Below are 27,991 nucleotides of genomic sequence, written 5' to 3'. Positions count from 1 at the left end.
TAAGGTCTTGCTAAGCAGATAGTGAAAAGCATCTGGCACAGAAATAAAGTGATACCTGAGCATACTCTGCACTTCAATAGTGACTTTCATCCCAGAAGCTAAAAGTTATGAAGCAACATGCCTGTTATTGTCCCTGTCATTACTTCCCATTTTAAATATAGGAAACGGGAATATGGTGAGGTTAAATATCCTGAACAAAAGTGGAAGGCAGCCTCTAACAGAGCTAAAAATAAAAGGCTTTTCTACCTATGCCATATGTCTGTCAATATCTCACATCTCTCACATCTATATGAATTCAATATTGTCTATTAAAAGAAAATCTTTGTCATCACCTTTCCAGGTCAGGCCTAGGATTCAAGACTGGATTGTTGTTTGGCACCGAGTTCATTGGCACATAACTGCTATGCTGTACTGCTCACCAGTAGATATCTCCTATCTGGGATATTGTTTTCCCAAATATTTTCAGGGATTCAAATAGAATCTTGAATTCAAGTTTTTACAGGGGGTGATAGTGGTGGAAAGGTGAGGGGAGGTGTTTGTGTGTGAAACAGTTTTAAAAGCTTATCTAGCATTTTATTTCTGTGCCAGGCATTCCCAAAAGCTGGGCTCAAGGGAATATGCAGCAAAATTCTACCTAACCCTCTTGCAGTGTCTTTTGCTTTGCAGTTTACCTGGAAACAATTCCAAGAGCAAAGAAGATCATGTATGTGCAAGCTGGGTCCTTGCTAGCATGAGATAGTTGTACCTTATGGTCCTCAGGGAACAGTCAGGCCATATTTATTCTCTGATTGCCTTGCCATTGTGATATGGTGGGTAAATGTTGTTTCTTCTCCCTGTCTGGTTTGCAATGGAGCCTTCTGGGTTAGGATTTTACTTTGGGACACATTGGTGATATTTTCTAGGCTGTGGTTCCTTAACAGCCACAGCTGTCCTAATAACAAGCCAGTCTCCTTTCCCTCAGTAGAACCTGCAAGATGAGTGCAAAATTCCACTTCAGTAATCCAGGTTTCTTTTTTAATTGCTTACAGACAAAAAAAAAACCCAGAAGGATGCTGCTGTATTGTCAACATTTCAGGATTTTCCACAAAATACTTGTATATTTATAAACGTTTTCAAAAATACACTGAATTTTCTTTTAGTTTGGCAGTAACAGCTTATAGCAGGAAGCCAAACTGCTAGTGATGAAATGCACATTAAACGAACATTTCAATGTTATTAAAAATAATGTGTAGCCTTTGAAAAATGTGGGCCTAATATGATTTTGGAAAACAAATGAGGAGCTCCGATAAGTTTACAGCCATTGAATGCCTTCAAGTAATGATTGTTGCTGACATTTTCATATTTTATTTTTAATTGCTGCAGCTAATAATGGTAATGAGATAAGAATGATAATAGCTTGGGCATACCAGTGGCAATAGTGAAAAGGAGAGCACTGAGTTGACCACAGTCCTGCTGGGCACCCATTCTTCCTCATCTCTCCCAGATAGGGACCCAAAGTGCTCCAAGCCTCAGAGTTCCTCCTCCCTCCACAGGCATAGGGAACAAGATACAGAAGTGCCCTTGAGAAGCAACAAACCACCACCAAGAGAAGTAGCTGTGGAAAAGCCACCGTTGTCTGACCCTTGGAGATGGGTGCTGAAGCTCAGCACTGGTGCACCAGTGTTAGAGCACTGCTTGGTACAGTATCAGAAGGGAAAGCAGCTTCTTCTTTAATCCTTGATGCAGAATTAAACCTAAAGCAAATAAAGTAGTGTGGACTTGAGCTTTGACTTAGAGAGCTTGCTGCTGGATTTATTTGGAGTATGAGTAATTAAAACCTCTAGACTTGCTGATTCAGGCCCAGTTATGACCCTGATTTGATCATTGTATTGTTCCATTTCTAATCCTTTAGTAAGGTTAGAGCAGGTTAATCTGAGCGAAATGTTTGCTTAATTCTATCCTGTCTCATTTGTCCTCCTAAAATCTGCATAAAGAATGGAGAAATAGTAATTCTTTCAGCTTGTTTCAATTACTCTGAGAGCAGAGCTAATTCAGCTGAAGCAGCTTAAGAGGAACTTGATTGTGTTTCTGTAGTTGAAGCTAAGTGCCAAATAAAGATGAGGCACCTCTGCTCCAGAGTGGTGTTGATAGGTTGCTATGGCTAAATATGGAACATGTGCATGTTTGGTTCTTGGATGGTGCATAACTTTTTTTCCGGCTTTATGCCTTGTTCCCCACACCTGCCAGGCTCGGTATTTCTGCCTCTTTTGCTCTTCTTCTGGACTGCTGTGGCTCATTAGTAAAGCAGAAGAAAGGGAATTGAGTGTATGGGTGCTCACCACACTCATTGTGAAAAGCAACAGGGTTTTTCTTTTGACACTCTCTCACCGGAAAGGCTTTTACTAGTGTCTCTATTTCATCAGACAGGACTTGTAGCTAACTGCCCCTTTGTGTGACCCAATATAGTTATCCTTATGGTCTTCTCTGGCAGTGAGGAATTTCATTTTTACAGGCACGACTTGTCCTGAAAAACAGAGATCTAGATTTCTCCTGTGATGTCTGTTAATATAGAGGTGGGTAAGAAGATGGCAGTCTCTCTGTTACTCTTCACAGAGTATTTCAGAAGCTTGGAAAGCAGGCAGTGTGGGAGAGTTGCTTTGTTGTGACTGGTTTTACCAGAGGGTCTTTCACAGCTGACACACTTTTAGCACACAGAGCTAAACAGCACACCAGCTCCCAAACACTCCTTACCAGGTATTGTATAGATGCTAGGCAGGGGTTGGTGGGCAGCAGAGTAAAGATTTTTTTCTGCTATGCTAGATGTCTACCAAAGCTTGGGGGGGAGTACACTGTGGGCAGGAGGGGTGTCTTCATCCCTTTGTGCCACACAGCTTACTCCACAGCAGCATGAAGGTGTGAGGACCTGGAAAAGTGGAAAAAGAGACGATGGGAAAAGAAAAAAATCTAGGGGATCTAAAGTGATCTCAGATCAAAGACTTGCATATGCAGGAAGCTCTAGGAATGGCTCTGGGATCTATTCCACTTTTCCTGAAAGCTTATCTCCTTCTTACTCACTTGGTCTATATGAGATGACCTCACCTGTGAATGTACTGAGGAACTTATGCTTAAGCATCTTCCTCTGGGGTATAAACAGTAAATAACATGGCATTCGTAAGGGATGTATTATTTCTCAGAGGAGCAGGATATATGGGTGTGTTCCCAAAAGGGAGAGAAAAGGGGAGAAAATGATTTAAATGGAAAGAAAAGAATCTAAAATTAAACCTGAACAGTGGGTATTTGTATGGACTGTAGCCCTGGCTGCCACAGAGGGTGTTTGGCACATGTCAGAGTGGATGGCTGGACAGAGAGAGAATTAGAATAATTCTTACTTTCTGCTACATGCAACCTTTCAGTAGAAATTAAAGTTGCTTTAATTTTACAAAATTCTGAGAGGCCAAATTTGATCTGAGTATTACTACAGTGCTGGGACAAACCAGCCATTGGAGTTCCCTTTTTCTCTTTTCCAAGCCATGCTTCCGAGCCTCACTAGAGGTGACGCTGTGGTGCCTAAGCTTGTGTTGGCTTTATTGCACTGGGTGAGGATTCACTCCTGCACCTCAGAGGAAGGGAAGATGTCTCTTTTGCTAGAAGCAGAGGCCTGTCTGATATGTACTAAGAACGTAATAAAAGCCTCAAAAATACGCAAGACAACAGCAAGAACAGATTCAATGCATAACAATCTGTGTCTTCTGAACAACAGTGAACTCCTGCTGCAGTGAGCAGAAAATAATATCATATTGCCCATGGCACTTTGCTCTGAGGAATGTGGCTTTACAGACCAAGGGAGAAACCTTTTAAACATGCTCTGATTTCTGCACTTGTTTGGTGAGCCAAGTCCCTTCCTTGCTTTTTTACTAATATCATTCCTTAAAGCATTACAGAAGAGTGAAAAAATGTAAGTGCACAGAAGTGAGGGCAAAATGGTATTAAACAGGATTTCATTTTGGGGGCAAGGAGTCACTACCCTCCAGCTCTGCAGTTAGTGAATGCACTTAACGAGAAAGTAGAGGAAAGTGCATATGATTGGGTCCTTCCCTAAAAAGACGAGATTTATTTGTGACATACCCCTACTCCACACACCTGTTCGGAACTCTTTTTACTCATACACCTTCCTTGCCTCCAAAGAAACACAAAGACAACTGAAACGAGCATAGTCAGAAAGGCCTCTGAAGTGTGGTTTGATTTTGGCATTATATTTCCCCTTGACTGCTCACAGTGGCACTGTATTGCCAATAGATTATAGGGTTGCAGCTATTTTCTATGCAGGAGAATACACAAAGGAACCCCCACCAGCCCTAGCAGTGCTCTCAATCAAATAAAAACCCTTCAGCTTCTTGTTGCAGACCTCTCTCTAGGATTCATGTATATTTTATCAAAGTTACATGCAATTCTGATACTTGTTTCTAAAGTGCTTTAGTATGAATCCCAAGATATACTGAAATGCTGCTGTGGCCCTTTTTAAAAAATCAGGTTTAGAACAGACTAAAAAATGAAATGGCTTGACTTCATAGCATGTAATAAGAGCAAATTCTATTCTACTCAACAGGCTTCTATTGATATAAATAAACAGAAGAAACACAAATGTACATCTATATGAAATCATTTCACTCCTTGTAAATGTACTCTGGGAGCAGCAGGAGCAAAGAGGAGCATCACAGTTTCACCTCTCCTAAATGAAGGTCCTGCAAGGAACTAAAGCTATTTTTGGCCAGAAGGGCTTTTACAAGTCAACACACAAGCCAACACAGAAGAGCTATAGCCTCAGTGGTAACCAGTTACTGTGAAGATAATAACATGGGATAAGGAAATAAAAACAAAGCTTGTATTTGCAAGTTGGGATCCTATTTTTTTTTTTACCTCTGAAGCTGTGAGGAAACAAAATTTAGAAGAAAGGACTATGTATTTTTTAAGTTGTATTTCACAACTCCTTTGTCTTTCAGGCATTCACGACCTTTAGATCCAGAAGGATGGACAGAAAGCATGTTCTGGTTACAGTATAATAAAGCATTTAGGTTGTAGTCAGCAGAAGTCAGTATAGTGTGTGTGTGTGTGGTGATTTAAAAAAAAAGAATTCATTTTGTATGTAATAAAGCTTTAGTACTTACAGCTGTCCTCTTCTTCAGTAATACATTTCACAACATAACAGGCATAGATGAAGCCCACCAGCTGAAACAAAATGTAATAACGTTAGATGTAAAGCAAATACAGGAGAAAAAAGGGAGTTAGATTTAAAAAAGTAACAACAGAAACAATTAAAAAAAAAATCACCAGACCCTGTTTGATAAGGTGATGATAATCCTTCACAACATTTTAGTAATTTTAATTGGAAATAGGGATCTTTTGCATCTTTCTTGAAAAACACACCCTTCAATAAAGCTTCCAAAAATTGATCAAAAATTTTACATTACTGAATTGTCATCTTTTTAGTTATTGAAAACAAGAAAACCAAATGGATGGTTGGATGGATGGATTTTTAGTCATCAAAAAACGTAAACATTTCTGTCGAAATCAAATTTGTTATTCAACTAAACCTGACCCTCTAGCAGAACTCTGTTTTTTTAGCAGAACTTTGGCAACTAAACTGAGGACAAATTCAGTACACTTGCAAACTGGCTATATATTTTATCACTTGAAATTAGGACTGTGGATTAGTGGGACTTGTTCCCATATCTGCAATAGCTCACAAGCCTCAAGACATATCTAACTGCAGCATCACATGCTGCAGCTGGCAAATCTGTATCTTGTTCCCTTCATCCCTCTCCTCAGAGCGTTTCCAGAAATGAATTGTAAACAGAAGCAATAGGATTTAGAAAAATGAAAATCTGGAGTGATTCTGGAGTACCACCTGGCAAAATAAAAAAAAGGGAATAAATGGCCAACATCACACACACCAAGTATCATGTCAGTCCTCTGTTAGTCCCTCCTGCAATTTCTGTTATTGCTAGGAAGTTAGACCAGAAGCAACAGGACAAATACTAGAGCAGCAGGAAGTGCCACATATTACATGCTTTACAGTTTCCCTTACGTGTTGGTTTGCAGGGTTTTTCTCTACTGATTACCTACAAACTGTTTTTCATCCTTTAGCTGATCACGGACATTTGCACAGTAGGATGTAAAAGCATTAAGGTTGTTTGGTATCTGTAGTGAAAAGTGAGCCTTGCTGCCAAAATGTGTTATTCTGCACTGGTCACCTCACAGAGATCTTTTCGTAAGCTGCAACCCCAGCTGTAGACTTTGGAAATTATTTCTTTATACAGATAATAAAACTGCCTAAAGGCTCAGGCCAGGACCGAGCTCTCTGTGTGTGGTGCAAACCCCGCATTTCAGACAAAGTAATCAGTGGCTTAGACAATAAAAAGGGTTAAATCTGTCAGAAGACAATATATTGTTATGAATGCTGGCATGCGCAAATGGATTTTTTTTCATTAATCCAAGGCAAACCTACAAACATTGAAATATTGTAGGTTCTTGGAGCCCTTAATATTACCCATATACATGAAATGCAAACAAATCCATTTTGTTTCCTAGTGCCTTCATGGTGACTGAGGCAGTCACCATGCCTGATTTACTTCAACTCTTGCACAGATATTCCTGGTATTTCTGTCAGTTTTCTGTGTCTAAAGCTCTCCACACCTACAAGTTCTAGCTTCTAACATCTGTATGGGCGAGAGACAACTAAAGGAAAGAAAAAGCAGCCATCCCCAAGACTTCTCTGAAGAGATCAAGACTTGATTTGGAGATCATACTGTAGACAGCATAGATGTTGTCTACTAACTGCTTAAGTTCCTGTTGGGAGCCCAGAAGCTGCATTACAATAGAACTAAATAATTAATTTTGTCATTTATAATAAATCTGCTTTATGGTGCTGCTGGGAAGATCTTACATCTGGGAAGGATGAAATATTCACTGCTAGATACAGAGAACGCACTGTACCAAGAACAGTGGCACTCAGCTAATATCAGCGTTTCATCTCTGTTTTATTGGATCACTCTTTCCTTTGGTTTCTTGGCTTCAGGACAGAGGCCTAATTTGCTCAACTGACTTATGCCCTGCATAACCCCATTGACTTCAATGACATTATATGGAGTTTAATTCAGCAACGAATTAGGTCTGGAAAGGTTGTTAATAAATGATGCCATTCTTGGATGTGAATCTTGGCTTAACAGTTTATCTGTTCTCTTTTTACAGACCATAAGATCCAAGATAGCTGAATAGTTGTATCTCTAGTAGCTTGAAATGGTAAGGCTTTTCTTGTAATACAGTTCAGTAGTTTACGGTCTTCTAAAACACCTCAAGCTCACTAAACTTCTCTCACAAAGGGCAGCAAACAAACTATCACAAATTGCGCTTACAACTGATCTTTTAATTGTATTCAGCTGCATCTCTTAAATGTCTAGGGAACTCCTCTGATATATAAGTAAATCCTACAGCATTTCATCAGATGAGCTGGCTGATTAAAAGAGTGCCTTAAAGCTGGAAATCATTTTGTTCTAAATACAAACGGAAGTTTGTTTCCCATGAGACAATCAGAGTTCATAAAATAAACCTCCCCTTCTCCCACATTAATCCAACCCTTTGCTTGGTACACATACTAATTTTGTTTTAATTTGAACATCACATTAGGCTTTCTGTTGATTTTTCCCTCTCTTTTTTTTAACCAAGCAATTTATCAGTTCTGATCCAGTAATAGCCATTCAAGGTTTATCTTCTAATTGCATCATCATCAGACGGCACACACTCAGAGCTGCAGTTCAGAACTAGAAGAGGCAGTTTTTACTTTGGGTATGCTCAAAGGCCTGAGCTCATGGTGACCACTGAGATCTCTGGGATGAAGAACATCCTTCTTGGGTGGACCAAGATCTCCTGTAGGAAGGGTACAGCTCACCTTATGCATGTAGCAGAGATTTCTTGGGGACCAGTCATCTAAAATTATTAATGAATTCCCACACGGATGAAAGAGTTTACCACTTCTGTTATAGGGCAAGATGCATTTCTTTGACCTTGTTTCTCTCAGAAAAACATGCTACAATGTACCGATATACAGCACAAAATAAATAAAATAATTTTTCAGCAAAACACTTCACTGAAGTCACTCCTCACCTGCAGAAGAAATTAGAGAAAAAACCCCAAACCATACGAACCCAAATCATAGAGGTCACTGAGACAAGGGGGGCACAGAATCACAAAATGGAATATATTAACCTTTAGAATTAGTTTTAAGTAATGTTAAGTTTGATGGCTTTGTAACAGGAGCAATGGAAAATTACTGAGGTGCATGATACACACACACAAAAAAATAGAGTACAGCTAGAGAACATCCTGAGAATTCTTGTACAAGATAAATTGTTATAGCTGACATAGTTTTAAGAAAAAACAGTCTAGAAGAACGGGATACAAGGATAAGGAGTATGTGGGAATGGCAGGTGTCCAGGATGGGCTACAGTTAAACTAACTGATAAGTAGGAGGATAGGAGGATTATTATGTCTCTGGTGTTAACGAATCAATTAAATTGGTATGAGCATCTCCTGCATGTGCTCCAAAGGCTGCCAGAAGTGATGAAGATTATTGGAAGAAGTAAATGACCCTCAGAGACCACCACCACAATTTTGTACACATGCAGGGAACTTTCTGGAAAATAATGTAATCCTCATGAATATGTATGTGTGCCCAGGGACTATATGAGGACGGCTTGTGTAGCAATACGAGGACACACATTAGGAGGAGCTATCCCCCATGTCTTCCGGTGCTGCAGGAAAGAATACCTGCTTGTCAACTTGAAAACTTTGTTGGCAAGTTTGTTCCTGGAGTTTTCTCCGAATTTTCTCTGACTAGCTTAATATATTCCTGGGAAACCCTCAAACATAGCAGTGCTGAATGCATTATGATAATTCCACAGAGAAGAGTCTTCCTGATTCAGTATCTCAGAAAGATTTTTGTCTTATGTGAGAAGGAAGTGAATGAGTCCTGAGAGATAAAGAACAGAAGGAACCTGTCTCAGAAAAACAGTTTAAACTAGGAAAGCCAGCTTGAAAACTCTTGTTACTTTGCATCCCATTTATTTATTTATTTATTTACTGAGCTTTCTTTTATAAACCATGTAGAGATAAAAAGAAATAGATACAATGAACAGATCAGTTCTGGATCCCAGAGACCCATCCAGATTAGGTGTGTACATCTGTCCCATTCACATTTTCATGCTGTAGTATGGGCCTCCAGAGGAGAAGGAATCATTAACAACAGTGCTTCTCGGAGTAATTAGCGAATGCCTGTTTTTATGAACATAATTTTCTGCAGCTTGAAAAAATTGTCCCTTTACAACTTTCCCTGATGTGTCCATATGAGAGTATAAATGAGCATCGCTCTTTCTAAAAGTGAGACATTACCCATCCCTGCACCAGCTCCCTGGGTGTTACTTTGATGGCATCTGATGACCATTTTTATATACAGTGATCTCAAATGGGTTTTCTTTATTTCAGTTTTTTTTCTTTCCATCCATAAACACCTTGATAAAACCATCATTCATTCTTCTAAGGCAAAACAGAAGACTAGCCAACGTCCAAAATAAGTCAGCAATGTAACAACAGTACTGAAGGCTTGTCAATGAGATTAATTATAGGATTAAGTTAATGCATTTTATTGCCTTATTATAGCTGTATAAGGCAAATAAAAAATGTAGACAGAATATTTCCTACCCAAATCAGCAGCATTCTGTTACAGTGCTAGAGACTCTTAGAAAATCCCAGGTTTTCTGTGAATGTACTTCCAGACTTGCTCAAAATGTCAAGTGGTGTGATCAAACTTGATCAGAATTGGTACTGATCAAAATCCTGTCTTGCTATTTTTTCTCCCTTGTTTTATGAAGATGAATGTTTTCATATACTGCAAATAGCACCAGATTTGGGAAAAATGCTATTATAGGAAACCCTATCATTTCTGTTCAAGGCCCCCACCTTTCCCTCTGTTAAAGCAATATCTCTATAGAAAATTATTAGGAGTTATATTTATTAAGCCAGACACCTGAAGAAAAGAATGACAGCAAGGAAAAAGCAAAACCTAAACCTAGATAAGATCTGTCTGGAATAAGGCAATGAGGAGAAGGCTCAAGATGAAGATGAATGAGTTAAGGGTTCTGGAAATAGCACATGATCTTGGCTTCAGTGAATGAGCGTGTTCTACTCTGTAACTGGACTTTGTAAGGAAAAATGGGCTTTATATTTAAAAACAAAAAAACCCACTGTTTTTCTATGGAAAGATGTCATCGTACCTTCTGAAACAGCTGAGGCTTGTGTATTCACTTTCATTTTTTGCAGGATTCTACAAACACTGCAATTTTAAGATTTTAGCAAAAAATGTGCTAGTTCAGACAATAATGAAGAATTACATGAAAGGTTAATTTTGGTCCTGGGAACTTTACAAAGCACTATGTCTACCCATGTGCAATTTAATCAGAATTCTTAAGTTTACAGGGGCTGCACATACAAAGACTTTATGTTGCTGTGCACTTAAGGAACAGTGTTTCTTTAAAATAGATTTTTGGAGGCTGGAGATATATATAAATATATTATGAGCAACTGAAAAACTGGAGAATTACTATCTAGAAAGCTTCCAGTGTATTGATTTTCAGAAAAATCATACTCATTATTCAGCAGAAAAGGTGAGACAGAGGCCTTTCTCCTGTATCTGTAGAATTAAGTCAGTGTCATGGGGGTTCTAAAGCCATTCCCTGCAAAAATCTTTTCAAGCATGATTGCACTGCCTGCAGCCATGAGCATCAGTGAGTGAACATCATTGCTACATTTTAATTTAAAACTCAAGCTATGTTCCATGGAAACTACTCTGTTGAGGTACGCTTTTATTTGTGCTTACATTTAATATTATGAGAATTCTGCCATTCCTCCAAGTTTAACTGTCTTTCATCATGAAAGGAGCACTGGAAGACTATTGATATTAGGGCAGATTTCTGATGAGGAATATAGACTGTGTGGCCTTGAAGTCATTCTTCTACAGAATTAACTATCTATGTGCTGTCTGGAAAGAATAATCCATCAGTATGGCCAAGTAGCTTTATTCTGTGAAATAAAATACTTATTAAAGAAAAACAACGTTAAGTTGCCATGTCCACACAAACATCTAGTGGGCAACCATGAAATTTAAAACCAGACCAAATGCTCAATTTCTTAGCCTCTGCAGTTGTCAAATTCTTTTTCTTTCCTTTCTTAATGTGAAAGCTGCCCCAGAGTTTTTTGATATTTTTCCCACCAGGGACAGTAAAGACATGAATCATAAATACAAATAAATCTAGATACATTGGAAAACAGGAGTGTGATAAAAATTGCATTTATTTCAACTAGTTTATCATAATCTTTTTTTTATATCAGCTGTCTAGAAGGTGTTAAGCATAAAGTATTTCTCAGTGGACTATTGGAGATTTCCTTTTTGTATAAGCATTTGAAGATCACCGTGAAGACCTACTAGAATACTTTTGTTTGAACTGCTGCTGGCAACTGGGAGCAGTTCTGTCATGTTCTGGGCAGCCATTCCCTTAGCGTCTTCCCTGGCAAGCTTTTTCACCTGATGAATTGAAGAGACCACAGGGGCACTGAAAATCCCAGCACTGTGGCTTGTCAGAGAGGAGCTGTGCAAACTTTTACAGTGGTAGAAAGCAAGAGATACTTACCTGTTTTGAAGCTGTATTGCCAAATTTCCTGAAAGTTTAGACAAATTTTCCTGCATATCTTATCTAAAACTTTCTACAAATCTTCCCTCTTCCTAGGTATTTCAGTGTGATTTATGCTTTTGATAACCACAAGATATTTGGCACTTTCCCATGCTTAAATCTCACAGCTGAAGAGTAGGATGCCCTTTTTCCTGCTTCAGACATCAAAACCAACCCGAAATACAGGACCTACCAGTTTGTACAATATGGAACTAGGGACTGCTTATTGCAAACCTCTGTGTTAACTGAACTGCAGAGCACCTTGTAGATTCAGGCTTGGTGCAGAACTTTACATTCCTGCTCCCACAGGTGAAATGCTGGGACTGACAGGCTGACCTGTGATGATACCCAGATCACAGCTTAGAGTAATGACAGGGTTGAGAAGCCAGGAGAAAATTCCCCATCAGCTGCATTCAGCATGTACTGGGCTCAGCTCAAGTCTGAATTGCTCAGTGCAGGCTGAAGGCATTAGTGCTGCAAAATGATTAGGGTTAAAGGATATATTTGATTACATATTTGCATTAATTTCACCCAAACCGAGCCTATGGGAGGTCCTGAAAATGGAAAAGTCCATTGCTCTGTTTTCTCTCACAATGTAGAACTGAAACCCAACTTGCCACTGTCAGAACAGAGCTCTGATTATACAGAGGTCAACAGCATGTGGTGACTGCTGTTCACATCAAAGGGATTTAGCCATTAAAGCAGTGTAGACTGGGAAAAATAATTCAATTTATTCTTAAAACAAGGCCAGCTGTCTCCATCCACTCGGCAACAGCAAACCAGCAAACCAAAGAATGAAGTTGAAAAAAATGAATAAAAGGCTTTAAAATACTTATCACCCTAGTGATTATCATTCTGTTAATAACAGGAATAGATTATTACAGCAAAAGTGTATAAGTGTCTGTATGTGGGCTTTGCTTTGAAGGTTTTATAGAAAGAAAACTTATATGGAAAAAACCTTTGGTTTCTCTCGTCTTCTAGGAATACTTTGGAATGGTTTAATCATCTGACTTTGGTATCTGACTGTCTTTGGCAGCTGTAGCTTTTCTTATCATTATATCTAACTATGTGTCACCTTCTCCAGACAGCCATAGGATTAGGATAAGAAAAACTGGGGTATTCTGCTGCAGATCTAACAAAGCCACAGACTGCTCAAAGCTCACCAAATGAATGCCTAGCATTTTAAATTGAACTGTATTAGAAGAAAGAGTTGATTATCAATGCTACTCAGTCTTTGGAGGGGCAGTAGGAAATAAAGCACATATTTGAAGTTTGTGCAGATTGTATAGGGGGAAATATTTTGATGGTAAGAGAGAACTCTGAATTCTTGATAAACAAACACATATGAGTGCTTCTGCTCAGTGAAAACCCATCCCTCCCTGTTGAGGCACCCATATGGCAAGTGAAGCTTGATGATGTTGGTGTGAACATTGGGCTCTTAGATCCAAGGAACAGAAGCATTCAAAGGAGAGTGAGTAGAGGATGAGAGAGTAACATGTTGTTGAGTCTGCCGGTTTCTCAGGACTGTGGCCAACCACAAAAACTGTGTAGAGTAAAAGTTCAGAAAGGAAGCACAGGTTATTTGTTCTTCTCCATCATTACATATTAGATTAAGTTAGAGCAATGCTGTCACATAAATGGCAAGAGCCAGAACATTTAATCAGAGGTGAGAGAGACTTTCCAGTAATAACTGACTCTTTCCCTGTGACGCTATTTTTTTCCCTGTGATGAATTGCTGTTTATTTGAAGGTTCTGATGGTGGTCGCAGGGTCAAGAAGCTTCATGGTGCACAACAGCTTTGGCACTACACTGGTTTTATGGTGGTTGTCATGGTGTTAAGGCCTAACAATGCTCTTATCAAAGTGTTCCTCTGACAGCTGGTGATGGCAGTGTTGACAAGGCAGACTGATGTATGGTATGCAAAGTGCACTGCTCAGCTGAAGCAGCTCTTCAGCAACCTTAAGAGTCAAGTTCATTAACTTACAGAAAGAAAACCAAATAAAGCATTTATAGGAAAAGCTGTAAATGGTATGATGTAGATGAATAGGGCCTGAAGTGATAAAACCTGAACACTGATTCATTATTAAAATACAGTAATAGCAATTCAGAATTCCAGTGGGAATTGTGGACTAACAGCAGAGAAATATACTTATCTCTTTGACAGTGCCATCAGCAGCAGAGCTGACAGGAAGGTAACTTAAGTCAGAGGGAGGCTTTGTCTGTGTTCTCTGGCTGTCTGTGCCCATGCACAAGATGGGAAGGTGGGATATCTAACAGTAGCCTTTCTCTCTGGAAATGCATGTGAGCAAGATGGGGAAGAATGAACTTATCTTAACCAAACAGCTCCCTCAGACCTTATACTCTGGAGCAAGGAGAGAGAGCTATCTCAGTGAAAGCACAAAGCAGTCCTCATGGGCTGCTCCACATCACTGCATCTCCCTAGGATCCATACACCTAGCAAATACACTGCTTAGCACAAGCATTTTGCTCTAAATGCACAATATAATGGCATCAAGTGCTAGGGGTGGGGTGGGTGGGGGGTGGGGTGGTGTTCAAGGTCAATAAAACCTCTTCCTGTGGCATCTAATGTTTAAAGTAACTGAACTGAGCTGATGTTTCAATGCTATTTTCCCTCTCAGCATTAGCCTACTGCAGGTTTTTTCCACCTTTGTAATCTATAATAAAAGATATGTTTCAGTGCTAGCTTTTTCATTCAGCAAATCAGCTAAGCAGACTTCAAAAAGCAAATGCCAAAGTGCTTTGTGAAACCTTTCTTGCAAAAGGAGAACCACTGGAGAGTTTAAAGGAATATCACACCATGTAGCCTAGGCTGGTACAAAGAGAGATTACACTCTAGGGCCTCCAAGTGGAAGGACAGTTTGAATTCCATTGCCAAAGGCACCTTTCCTCTTACAGCCCTTCTGCTGAAGGGCAGGGGATCACTACCTTGTTTATTCAGCATGAAAGATAGTGATCTCCTTGGCTTGAATGGAAATAGCTTGATGGCAAAAGGTCCCAGTCATCACCTGGGGTAGTAGAATACATATGAATAAATTCTGCACTATGTGTGACCAGAAAACCGTGATTCTTTTTGCTGAGGATTCCAGTAACAGCCTATCACATGAGGCATCTGGGGGAGATGGCGAATTATTAAGAGAGAACATTCTCGGAAAGGCCATGTCCTCAGGGTCTGTGCCTCATTGCAGAGAGTTAAGTGGATGAGTTATATCTGACAGTTTATGAACCTTGTTAATATAATGCAGTACCTGGGAGTGTGCCAGCCACGGTGATCAAGGAAGTCTAAATTAGAGCTCTGCCACTGACAGACATCAGATGCCCATTTAAAACTGTTTCATCTGAATCGAGCATGTCTCTTATCCTCTAAAGCAGCTTGAAGCTCTGAAGCTCTGTGTGGCTCTCAGTAGCCAGCACATATCTCTTCCCTAGGTCTCAGTAAGAGGCTATATAACATGCTGATGCAGAAACTGCTCTGGTAGGAAGAGCAGAAGTGACAGCAGTACCTGACATGTTAGTCTTCATGAAACATGTGAAGTTTGTGGGTTTTTTAACCCACATGTGGTGAAGGCTGCAGCTCTGTCACCTGTTCCAGGCACAGGTCATTTAGAGCAACCCATACACTACCAGATTGGGATGCCTTGGCCCCTGCAGGAGAGGTAAGGCAAAGCTGCTGCACCAGCTGAGAAGGACAATCACCATCCAGCCTCCATACTGGCAATGGACTGCATGAAGTGAGAGAAAAGGCCTTAGCCCTTTTCCTTCTGCTCTGGCAGCAGCACACACAGTAGCCATCATGCTGGGACAGCAGCTGTGTTCCTTCTTTATCCCTGAAAATGCTCTGCCTTTCTCCTTGCCTCCAGAACCTTCCACTTCTGTGATGCAGTGTATGCCCTAACATGAACAAAATTTTATCTTCTATAAACATCATATCAATTTAGGCATCTATTTTATCCTGTCTGATAGCAATGAATGCAAAGTGATGGTTGCATTTTTTCACACAGAACTCAAGACAATTTCAATTAAATTATAACATTTCTTGATAACCCTTGCTAACCAGGTGACTAAGTCCTGCAGTCCTTCACTATGGAGGAGAACAGCTGTCTTTTAACAACTCCATCCCTATTATGCTTTATTAGTTTGATAAATGCTGTGCCCATCACTGGGGAGGAGGTTATTGTAATTCTGAAGATATGTATTAATATATTGTTTGGTCTAAGATTTAAAATAAACTACCTTATCTTTGTGAAGGCTCCTCGTTACAAATGAGCTACACTTTCATAAACTCATAGATTGGGTTTTTTTTTTCCACATTTAGTGCAGTAAACCATTAATACTATCTTCTGAATGCTCAAGAAGACACATAATTCTTTGAAAATGTACAACAGTATTAGAGGGCAATAAATCATCAATCTGCAGTAATGCAAGTCTGCAGCATGAACATGGAAATGTACAAGGTATAACACATTAAGTATGCAAGTCCAGTGGAAGGTCAGAGACATTGCAGAATAAATTTAGAGTCATAGAAAAATGGAGGAAAACCAAACAGAGCCTGAAACACCCTCAATATTTTATGCCAAGACAAATGAAACAGCAACCAAACATTCAGTGAACAGGGACTGGAATGGCAGCAGGCCTTATTAAAGCTAAAAGGTACAATTTGCAAGGTTTGACATATGAATGTGCTACTCAAATAAAACAGATCCTCTGGTTAGATGTCTAAAAATCAGAGTTGACAAAGGCCTCATAAGCAGGTCTATGTTTCCCAAAGAACTGAAGCAGGTCAGATACATTAATAATGTTGAAGAAAATGGTTAAAATTAAAGTTGAAAATGCCAAGACATCTCACACCCAAAATATGTTAGGATAGAAACATTCAGTTTCTAAAAGTGCTACAGGTTGTGTCTAAATAACCAGTTTGGCAAAACTACTGTAATCTGGAAGTTTTGGTCCCTTCACTTGAAAGTCTGGGGACCTGGCTGGGACAAGTATAGCTCCTGCTTGGCATGTATCCCTCTGCAATGAAAGGAGCAAATATGTTGAGGCAGGTGGCTGTTTACATGCCCAGAAAGCCTGGGTGCTCACAAGCTTCTCATGAAAGGTTTGCAAAATTGTCACCAGTGGCATAATTCCATGACAAGGCGATAGACTTCATGCTTAATATGTGCCTGATTAGCAGGTGCTTGCCTCAGATCTTCACTCTGGTCTTCAGCATGCTGCAATATAGCCAGCTGTATACTTTATGCAACTGGGCAGCAAACAGATGTGAAGCCCTATTGATATTCAGAAATATGTTACTTGCATGATTCATGAAAATACCTATATTGTCTGGAGGATGGCATCTAACACAAAAGCCTGCTTGGAATCTTTTTGTTCCTCATTCTGATCATTTGGTCAAGCTATCTCATTCAACTTCGATACAAAATCTGAAAAATGATTCCTTATCTGTTTGGTTTGAAACTGACAGAGCCACCTTAACGCTCTTCTGTATCCTTTTGATGATATCCTTCCAATTTCCTTTAAACCTTCTTTTTAGGTCATTAAATTTCTCTACCAAATATGAAGATTCTGATGATGGCATATGTCTTCTTCATTCTTATATTGGTTTACTTGATCTTGAGGTCTTACTGAGCCGACTGAGTTGTGCAGTCATCCAGGCAGGCACAATTATTCACTATGGAGGTTCTTCCCTGATGGAGGTGGTTCAGAAAAGAACGGAAAATGATCAGTGAACTACAGGGAAACTAAGCAGTTTAGCTAAGCAAAGGAGATTAAATTTCATCACAAACAGTAAAAACAGGGAGTAAAATGTTGCTAATGACAGGATGATGCAGTTTTTTAGATAAATGTATTGTAAGGATCTGGACTGAAAGACAGAAATTTTGACAAGTTAAAGGTAAATTTCAATAAAAATTGTGGTGAGCTTTCCATCCCAGGACATTTCAAGATCAAGATTAAATGTATTTTTCACTGTAGTTCAGGCAGGAATTAATTCAGAGAATCTCTATGCCTGTATTATTAGGAGGTCAAACTAGGTAATTGCAGCATTTTCTTCTGGCTTTATGTTTTTTGTCTCTAATATGGTGAATGCAATATTAGCATGCAACAATTCCAGTGTATAGTAGCATTTGTGGAAAAAAAAACCCAAAACCCCACAAAAACCCCAAACTAAAACCAAAACCAAACCCCACAAAAGTGGAAAAATGAATACTCTATTATCACTACAAGTTACTCTGCTATTTTTCCACTAAAACAAAGTATTTGCAATCAGTATCTAACTCACCTACAGCAAAGTACAATTACCTTCAACTGTATTATAATTTCTTTACTATTTTCTTCTTGAATAAATTAACTTCAATTTCCACTTTCAGTAATAAGTAGTACAGTGCATATTACACCATTATTACCACATCTAATTCACTAGACATGTAACTGACATTGCTATTTATATAGTACTAAATAAAATCTGAAGTATCCCAGAAAAGGAGTAACTAGCTTATTCCAGACCTCATGTTGATATTTAATATGAAAATATGGGAAAAGGAGTCACACCTGGAAAGCTTCAACCCTTATGGGAGGAACTGCATATGAATCTTCTGAAAGGAAGAAAGTAATATCTTAAAATATACTGCTGAAACAAAATGCAGAGGATTTGAAGATCGTAAAAAGCACCTGGGGCTAGGGTAAAGAGAAGGGAATGAGGGAACATGTCACCTTGACTCTTTCTTTCACTTCCTCCTTTTTTTCTAATTCTTCATTTTTTATGGAGCATAACATTTCTGACTTTCCTACTTTACAGAGGAGTGTGGATTAGTATGAAATGTGCAGAGGGACAAAATTTCAAAATAGGCATTGTACCACTGGCAGGAGGTTGCCTAAGGCAAACATCTCCTCTCTGCTGATCACCAGATAACCACAGTTCCAGACGTCTGATTTTATGAAATGATCAGGTGCAGAGACTGAAAGCTACAAGCACACCAGGGCAGCACATCACTGGTGGAGCCTTCCCTCATCAGCAAGCAGCCTTAATGAAATGTATTAAAATAAGTGAACTGTAGAGCCAGCAGTGACAGGAAGTTGTACAGTGACATAAATCAAGTGTCTTATGGAATAGGGCCACACTAATGAGACAGAGGCACCATGCTGCCTAAAGAACTAAAAATATTTTATCTTCATAAAATAGAGTACATTCTTGGGACCTGGGTAATTAACGATGCAGGGAAATACACTCTGGCTATGGCCATGCTGCTAAAACGGTAAGGGCCAAGGGCCAGTGTCTGGCTTCAAGGCCAAATTGTGTAGACTGGCTGTTGTCTGCACCACTTTGGTGCAGCTCCAGCTAGAGCACAGAGGCTATGTAACACTTAACTGAGACTTCTATGAGTTCTATGCGGTGAGACTTACAGCTCTGAGGCAATGATATCTTCTCTGTTGTTTTTTTTTTCTAATCAGTTCAGAGTGTCTGAAATAATGAGGGCTGTGTCACAGCCCAACAGAACAAGTTTTTGCCTTCTAGTATACTATTGCTGTACCATAAAATAGCTGTGTCATACACATCCAAGTTTTTCTCTGTCATGGTTTAAACCCAGCCAGTAGGTTTTCCATCCTGCTTTCTTATGTCTTCTCCACGATCCTGCAAGTAAAATCATAGGGTGGCCCGTGGCATGGGTCTCCTATACCTTATCTCTCGAGCAGTAGGACGCCTTTTGTTAATAACTGAGACGTGGGTTGGTACATGTGGGGAGCTGGATAGATTGCATAGATCATCTCTCAACTGTCTGAGGTCCTGGGACAGTTTTTCCACAGCTGAAATGATGAAAGGGGTGAGATTGTCTTTGAACTTTTGGAGTTGATGAATCAGTTCATCCACTGTTGGTGGTGCCACATCATGCCAGGTCATTGATGCCAGTGAGTGGACATATGATGATGGTGCACTCCGTGTAAATTTCCTCCACATGGGTCATGTACATTTAACTTCATCTGGATCTACATGTGCATTTCTGGCATCTGGCCTATGGTAGATCATCTCTGCAATGGCTGATTCCCTCAGACACTGGATGCCTTTCTCCAGTGTGATCCAGTTGGCCAAACAACTCATAACATCGTCCTTGTACGGAAACCTTTCTTTCACAGCTGCCAAGAGCTGCCTCCAAAGGCTGAGGGACTGTTTCTCTTTTGCAATTGCTTTGTCAGTTCCCCCTTCCCTAGCAAGTGATCCCAGCTGCTTGGCTTCCTGAACTTCTAGTTCATGATGGTTGGCCCCATTGTCCCAGCACTGGAGCAATCAGGTGACAAGGTGCTCCCACAGATGACAGGTGATATCTTTTTGCATGTTCCATAGCTTGGTTGAGGTCTGGGGTTGAGAAGTCACTTCTTCTTCCTCTTCCTCTGATCCATGTAATAATAACTCTTGCTAAGATGCTGTCCCCTGTAGTAAGTGCATTGGTTCTTCATCTTTCTTCACTGTACGGTTTGCTCTTTGTGCCTCTTGTTTGCGTTTCCCTTGCGTACAGGGGCAACTGACGTAGGCAAGAATTGGTCCTTTTGTTTAGCTGCAGTGACTATTACTCTGGTTGGAGTGTCTGCAGTGTCTGCCACTAGGGTTGGAGTGGCTGTGGTACCTGTTGTTGGGGTTGGTGCAGATGCTGTGCTTGGGGGTTGAGTAGCACCAGCAGTTGCATTGTCTGTTGCTGTCGGGGTTTGAGTAGCTGCTGTACTTGTCACTGGGGTTGGTGCAGCTGCTGCAGCTGCTGTACTTGAAGTTGGAGTAGCTGCGTTGTCTGTTGCTTTGCCATCAGATTCAGAGACATCTTTTTCGCTTTGAAGGTGCTTGTTAGTGTTAAACAGGGCTCTGTAAGCATAGGCCAGGCCCCAGCACATTGCCATGATTTGTCCCTCTCTGGTATGACCAGGATGACAACACACCTCGTTTAAGTATTTTAATAGTTTTTCTAATTTTTGCACTTGTTCAGTGGTGGAGTTCCAAAACACTGGAGGGGCCCACTGGCTTAGATCCTTGCCCATACTATCTCACGCACCCTGCCTCTCATGACTGTCCAGCCTCAGGGAAAATCTCTTGGTCCTCCTATATGGTTGTCTAACCCTACACAAGACCCAAACCTGACTCTGCTTAACTTTTGAGATCAGAGGGAATGGTCATGGATAAAACACACTCTGTATGGTACGAACATGGTGATTCCCACCACAACCAGTAGGCAGCTCCTGAGGGTATCCAAAGGCCATTCAAAATTTTCAGAACTGTCAAATGATGCTCTAAATAGTCTGGTGGGGGACCTGGGGTGTGGGGGAATGTCTCCTTCACAGGCTGACCACCCGAGGAGGAGAAAAAGATGTGTAATTGCTAAACACTTTCATTATATACCTCCCAAACTATAGAGGTGATGACCACACTGGGAATGCAAATCATACCAGTTTCATGCCCAATGAGTCTATTGTATTACAAGTCATAGAATCATAGAATAGTTAGGGTTGGAAAAGACCTTAAGATCATCTAGTTCCAGCCCCCCTGCAGTGGGCAGGGACACCTCCCACTAAAGCATGCCACACAAGGCTTCATCCAACCTGGCCTTGAACACCACCAGGGATGGAGCATTCACAACTTCCCTGGACAACCCATTCCAGTACCTCACCACCCTCACAGTAAAGAATTTCTTCCTTATATCCAATCTAAACTTCCCCTGTTTAAGTTTTAACCCATTACCCCTTGTCCTATCACTACAGTCCCTAATGAATAGTCCCTCACCAGCATCCCTGTAGGCCCCCTTCAGATACTGGAAGGCTGCTATGAGGTCTCCACGCAGCCTTCTCTTCTCCAGGCTGAACAGCCCCAGCTTTCTCAGCCTGTCTTCATATGGGAGGTGCTCCAGTCCCCTGATCATCCTTGTGGCCCTCCTCTGGACTTGTTCTAACAGTGCCATGTCCTTCTTATGTTGAGAACACCACAACTGTACACAATAGTCCAGGTGAGGTCGCACAAGAGCAGAGTAGAGGGGCAGGATCACCTCCTTTGACCTGCTGGTCATGCTCCTTTCAATGCAGCCCAGGATACGGTTGGCTTCCTGAGATGCAAGCGCACACTGAAGCCGGCTCATGTTCGTTTTCTCATCGACCAACACCCCCAAGTCCTTCTCCACAGGGCTGCTCTGAATCTCTTCTCTGCCCAACCTGTAGCTATGCCTGGGATTGCTTCGACCCAGGTGTAGGACCTTGCACTTGGCATGGTTAAACTTCATGAGGTTGGCATCAGCCCACCTCACAAGTGTGTCAAGGTCCCTCTAGATGGCATTCCTTCCCTCCAGCATATCAACCGAACCACACAGTTTGGTGTCATCAGCAGACTTGCTGAGGGCGCACTCAATCCCACTGTCCATGTCACCAACAAAGATGTTAAACAAGACCAGTCCCAACACCAATCCCTGAGGGACACCACTTGTTACTGTTCTCCAGCTGGACATTGAGCCATTGACCACAACGGTTTGCGTGCTGCCATCCAGACAGTTCTTTATCCACCAAGTGGTCCATCTATCAAATTGATGTCCCTCCAATTTAGAGACAATTACCATAAAGTAATTAGTGTCATTACTATAAGCTACAGCGAAATAAGAACCAGGTTCCCCAGCTAATAAACACTTAGACAGCAAATACCAGCTGTAAGTAAGGTACGACATGCTAAAATGGTGAGATCAAGAGTAACAACTTTGAGAGCCAATAAACCAGCATTGTGTCTAATGACTCTTAATCTGAAACAATGAATGATTATCACAAATACGATTAGACACACTCTGGTCAGATCTGTCGTTATCTCAACCCTTCGTGTCCCACATTGGACACCACAAAAAGCTGTCATGGTTTAAGCCCAGACGGTAACTCAGAACCACACAGCCGCTCACTTACTCCGCCTCTTCTTCCTCCCCCTGCTCCCAGAGGGATGGGGAGGAGAATCGAAAGAATGTAACTTCCATGGGTTGAGATGAGAACAGTCTGGTAAGTAAGCTATAACACAAATCACTATTGCTACCACCAATAATAATAATGATAAGGGAAATAACAAGGGAAGAGAATACAACTGCTCACCACCCGCTGACCAATACCCAGCCTGACCCGAGCAGTGACCTAGCCCTTCCGGGCAACTGCCCCCAGTTTACATATTGGGCATGACATGCTGTGGTATGGAATACCTCTTTGGCTAGTTTGGGTCAGGTTTCCTGTCTCTGCTTCCTCCTGGTTTCCCCTCCTCCCTGGCAGAGCATGAGCCTCAGAAAATCCTTGGTCGGAGTAACCATTACTTAGTAACAAAAACTTTGGTGTTATCAGCAGTGTTCCCAGCCTGAAAGTCAAAAACACAGCACTGCACCAGCTACTGAGAAGGAGAAAAATGACTACTACTGCTGAACCCAGGACATTCTCAAAATGAAGGTGACAAGGTAGAATAGAGATGGTAGAAAACATTCTTATTTGATATTAACGTCTGCTTTGAGATGTTCCATTGATTTTGTCTTGTCTTTAAAATACTCCTCAATGCAAAATGAGGGTGGTGTCATGCCTTTTGGATGTAGCAGGAGGGTATAAGGTGGTGCTTGAGGGTTTGAAACAACTGGAATTATGTGGTGCTGTTTTATCCATCCTGCCTTTTGGGAGAGGTCTCTGAAAGGAGATATCTCTACAAATATGTTCATGTACTGTCACAGAAAATGCTTGTGAGAGTACTCAAAACTCTCACAAGGACATTATCTAAAAAAAGGCAGGGCATTAGCTACAAAATAAGCAGCGTAATTTATCAGGAGTCCAGTGCTCAAGTCCTGTCTCTGGCCTTCTCTTACTACGAACACAGATGCACCCTTTGAGGACACGTATTTTTTAAACCTTTCAACATCTATGATCGAAAGGGATGCCAACTTGCTTGAAACACATCTTGTAAGCGGTGTTTATTATTTCTATTATTATAATTATTAAATATTTACTATTGATATAAATTGCATCACATATTTAATGATAATAATAGTTCTTCCAAGCTTACAGTACTATTTCATAGGCAGTCCTGCTGAGATTAATGGTCTCCTCAATATTAAAACAAACAAGTGCAGTAATTGCTGCACAACTGGAACCAGTCAGGCAGATGAAGAGCCTAGTTTCCCTTCACATTTTTCCACTGACCACACTTAAGATTTCCTTATAGAATCATAGAATAGTTAGGATTGGAAAGGACTTCAAGATCATCTAGTTCTAACCCCCCTGCAGTGGGCAGGGACACCTCACACTAAAACATATCACCCAAGGCTTCATCCAACCTGGTCTTGAACACTGCCAGGGATGGAGCATTCACTACCTCCCTGGGCAACCCATTCCAGTACCTCACCACCCTCACAGTAAAGAATTTCTTCCTTATATCAAGTCTAAACCTCTGCTGTTTAAGTTTCAACCCATTACCTCTTGTCCTATCACTACAGTCCCTAATGAATAGTCCCTCACCAGCATCCCTGTAGGCCCCCTTCAGATACTGGAAGGCTGCTATGAGGTCTCCACGCAGCCTTCTCTTCTCCAGGCTGAACAGCCTCAACTTTCTCAGCCTGTCTTCATATGGGAGGTGCTCCAGTCCCCTGATCATCCTTGTGGCCCTCCTCTGGACTTGTTCTAACAGTACCATGTCCTTTTTATGTTGAGGACACCAGAACTGAACACAATACTCCAAGTGAGGTCTCACGAGAGCAGATTAGAGGGGCAGGATCACCTCCTTTGACCTGCTGGTCACGCTCCTCTTGATGCAGCCCAGGATACGGTTGGCTTTCTGGGCTGTGAGTGCACACTGCTGGCTCATGTTCGTTTTCTCATTGACTAACACCCCCAAGTCCTTCTCCACAGGACTACCATGAATTTCCTTTTTGCCTTGCATCTGTGTGGGGATGTACTTCCTTTTGCAGTTGGAAGTGAGGTCTCCAGCATTTGCATTCACCTTACCCTGTGAGCTGTTCATTCACTTGTGTGGTCATTAATGTATATAAATATCTCAAAGGCAGGTGCCAGGAGGATGGTATATTCTTTTCAGCACTGCCCTGCAAGAGGATGAGGAGTAATGGCCATAAACTAAAACACAGGAAGTTTCACTTCAACATGAAGAAGAACTTCTTGACATTGAGGGTGGCAGAGAATTGGAACGGGCTGCCCAGAGAAGCTGTGGAGTCTCCTTCTCTGGAGATACTCAAAACCCGACTGGATGTGTTCCTGTGTAACCTGCTCTAGGTGGCCCTGCCTTGGCAGGGGGTTGGACTAGATGATCTCCAGAGGTCCCTTCCAACCCTAATGATTCAGTGGTTCTGTGCATAAAATAGATGGTGCTCTTTATAAATCACAGTGTTTCCTCCACCTCTTTTTTCCAAGGATGCTAAGATTTCCCATCAGACATCCCTTCCCTTCTTACCCGCACCACCTTTCAGCAAAGGATGAAAAAACAGTGAAAGTACTTGCTAGATATTTGTGGTTTAAAACATTTATCTGCAAAGGATATGTATGTGTATGTGCATGCATGTGTGAGAGAGAGGATGTATTTTGGTTCAAAGAGACTAGCTCTACTTGTTGCTCCATTCTTGCTGCTTCTTACAGCTTTTGAGCTTCCGTGTACAAGGAATGTATTTTCCTCTTCAGACAATCTGGTGAAAAGATGTTACAGAAAATAGAGCCTGATGGCCTCCAGTCATCACTCTTTAACGTCTCTGATAACATATGCACACCAACACTGAGCATTAACATCATCTAGGCTTTTTATTCAGCTTTAGTTTAATAACTAGTTAAGTAAATATTTAAACAGAGGGTCAAGGAAAGATCAGTGTAGACACTAGCACAAAAAAATAGTTGTCTTCTGTGTCTGCTTAACCTCTGTGTCCTTACTATAAGAAAAATGTAAATGGATGCAACACAGGCATTTTATGGCAGCTAAAGAGTGCACTAGCAGATATCAGAACACATAATTAGCAACTTCATAAGCTATTTTTGAGATCTAAATACAGCAAAACCTGCCCAGTAGAAGCTGGTCTGTATGCAGCACCACTTGTCCTGCTCTCCATCAGAACTGATGAATCTGAACTGTCTTTCCCACATATACCTTCAAGCCAAAAAAATAAGTAATTCCAATGAATTTCTTTTTTCCCCCTCCACATAAGCCAAGGAATTTACAACAAGGTTATAGCAGAATAGCAGGTAACTTGGTACCTCCCTTTTCAAGTGGGGAATGGAAGATACAATGAGATAAAGTGGTTTACCAGAAGGTCACTGTGTCCTCGTACTCTGAGTGGAATTTAGAACACAGGCTCTAATACTGACTCAGAGACTGATTTTCCATGTGATTTCAGGTAGAAATAAAATTTCTTTATCAGCAAAATTGAAACTCATTAGTAGCATTCAATTCAACAGACATGAAGGAAAATAAGTTCTTCTTAAGAGAAAGTAGAAATACTTTTGCAGTTGAGCCAACTATTTGTCTAAGAATTTTCCATCACATGTGCACACCTGAGTTTGCAACAGCAATTTCTCATTCAGGTTTGAGCTTCCTGCAGCCACCACTACCTGTGTTTCTACCAGTTAGCACTCAGTTCTGCTGCTAGCTTCGTATGGCTAAGGCCTCTGTCATCATAAACTCTACACACTCTATATTTGCTCTATTCTGTAACAAGCATTTACAGAAGAGAAACAAAAAAGCAAGTAGCTTTTCTGGCCTGTTAACAACTACCTTTTTAGTCCCCATTCTTTCCACATTCTGATATTATTTCCTGATAAATCTTTTATCTCACAGGCGTCTTTTCCTCATTTCTACATTTAAAGGCTTTATATTAGGTCTATGCACTAAAAGGAAAGCATTTAAGAAACACTTGACTTATTTGTAAAGCACCTACACAGCAATCTGCACACATTTTTTCTTTCACCTTGTCTCAAAGCATCACACTTTTTTTTCTCTGGCAGTCTTGCATGTTTTGGTTTCTTCCTTATTTTTGCTAAGCTGTTCCTTGATAAGGTTCAGCTGGGGAAATTCATATCTCTAAGGACTCAATCAGGTTTTTACATCAATTAGGCTAATTGACAGAAGGTTTAACACATTTCTTACTAATGACTGCAAATATGTTCTTGGAAGAAACTCCAAAGGGGCGTGGGGGGAGAGGAGGAGAGAGAAAAAAAAAAGAGAAAGACAAACCTCTTTTATAGTAAAATAATTTTGGAAATATTTTAAAGGCAAACCACCAGGAAGGAAGTTTTCTGATGGACAGCTAGCTCATCATGGCTGAAACAGCTCTCAGCCTGAAAGTCTGTGCCACACCAAAATGATCACCCTATGCTTGATCATGAAAATATAAATCATCATAAAGTATGAGAGAGTATAGCTGTGCAAAAGGACATACATAAAGACAAAAAATACATAGCTAGCCATCAAGCTACCCTCAATCCCCTACACAAAACAAAATTTCCAATTCTGGTAAGACTTCCTGTTTTTTTTTTCCTGATTTTGTAACAGTACATCTGAAATAATTTGTGCTTATATTAGCTGTCAACTTCTTTAACTTAGGCTAAACTTCATTAAGTTAAACCTCATAACTCAGTTAAGCATCAAGCTTATGGCAGAGTTTATATTAGAATCGAATACTTTATGTTAAACTATAATTTTTTGTTTTGGTTTCTAGTTTTTTATATCAATAGAAACAATAGGGTGCTTCTGAAACACAAAGCTCTGCCCTTTCTTGATCTTCTAGTTTCCATGTTGTCATTCTGCCTCTGTTAGCCTGTGCTCTGTGTGATGCTGCAGGAAAGCAACAGAAAAATACAGTTCATTACTCTTTAGAATAGCCCAGTCATAAAATAATTCCAGAAGAGGAATCCCTGAGGGAGATATTTAACCTCACTCTTTTCTGATGTTTCTGAACATCTGGCCACCCTGCTTGATAAACCTTCTAGCAGTGTTGGTGTTTTTTGAATGTCTGTGCTGCACAACACCCAGACAAACAGTTTAGTGAGTAAGAGCCCTTAGGGATGAAATGTTTAAAGCAGTTCTAAGAAATTATATACATAAATCCCTTGGACATATTTTCCATGTAGTACATTTAAAACCAACACTCTATTACTTTGCATTGCTCCACTGGAATTGGAATCAGTGTCAAACTGCAGCAGTGCTTTAAAATGAATGGGCCATGTTGCAGTACTTGTGTGTAGGTGTGAATAAC

The 27,991-nt window shown here is 40.6% G+C and overlaps 1 protein-coding gene across 2 annotated transcripts in view; it reads right to left on the bottom strand.

Moving 5' to 3' along the window:
* The window catches only part of NKAIN2 (sodium/potassium transporting ATPase interacting 2), a 556,572-nt gene that overhangs the window by 18,644 nt on the left and 509,937 nt on the right, over positions 1 to 27,991 (bottom strand). For both annotated transcript variants that reach the window (XM_034060848.1, XM_034060847.1), the window contains exon 5: positions 5,145 to 5,205. In XM_034060848.1, coding sequence (XP_033916739.1) covers positions 5,145 to 5,205 — 61 coding nt within the window. The remainder of the gene's footprint in view (positions 1 to 5,144; positions 5,206 to 27,991) is intronic.

This window comes from Melopsittacus undulatus, chromosome 3 (genome assembly GCF_012275295.1).
Source record: "Melopsittacus undulatus isolate bMelUnd1 chromosome 3, bMelUnd1.mat.Z, whole genome shotgun sequence".
In the NCBI taxonomy this organism is placed as follows: Eukaryota; Metazoa; Chordata; class Aves; order Psittaciformes; family Psittaculidae; genus Melopsittacus; species Melopsittacus undulatus.
The sequence above is the reverse complement of the archived record's forward strand: the minus strand, read 5'-3'. Positions and strand labels throughout refer to the sequence as shown.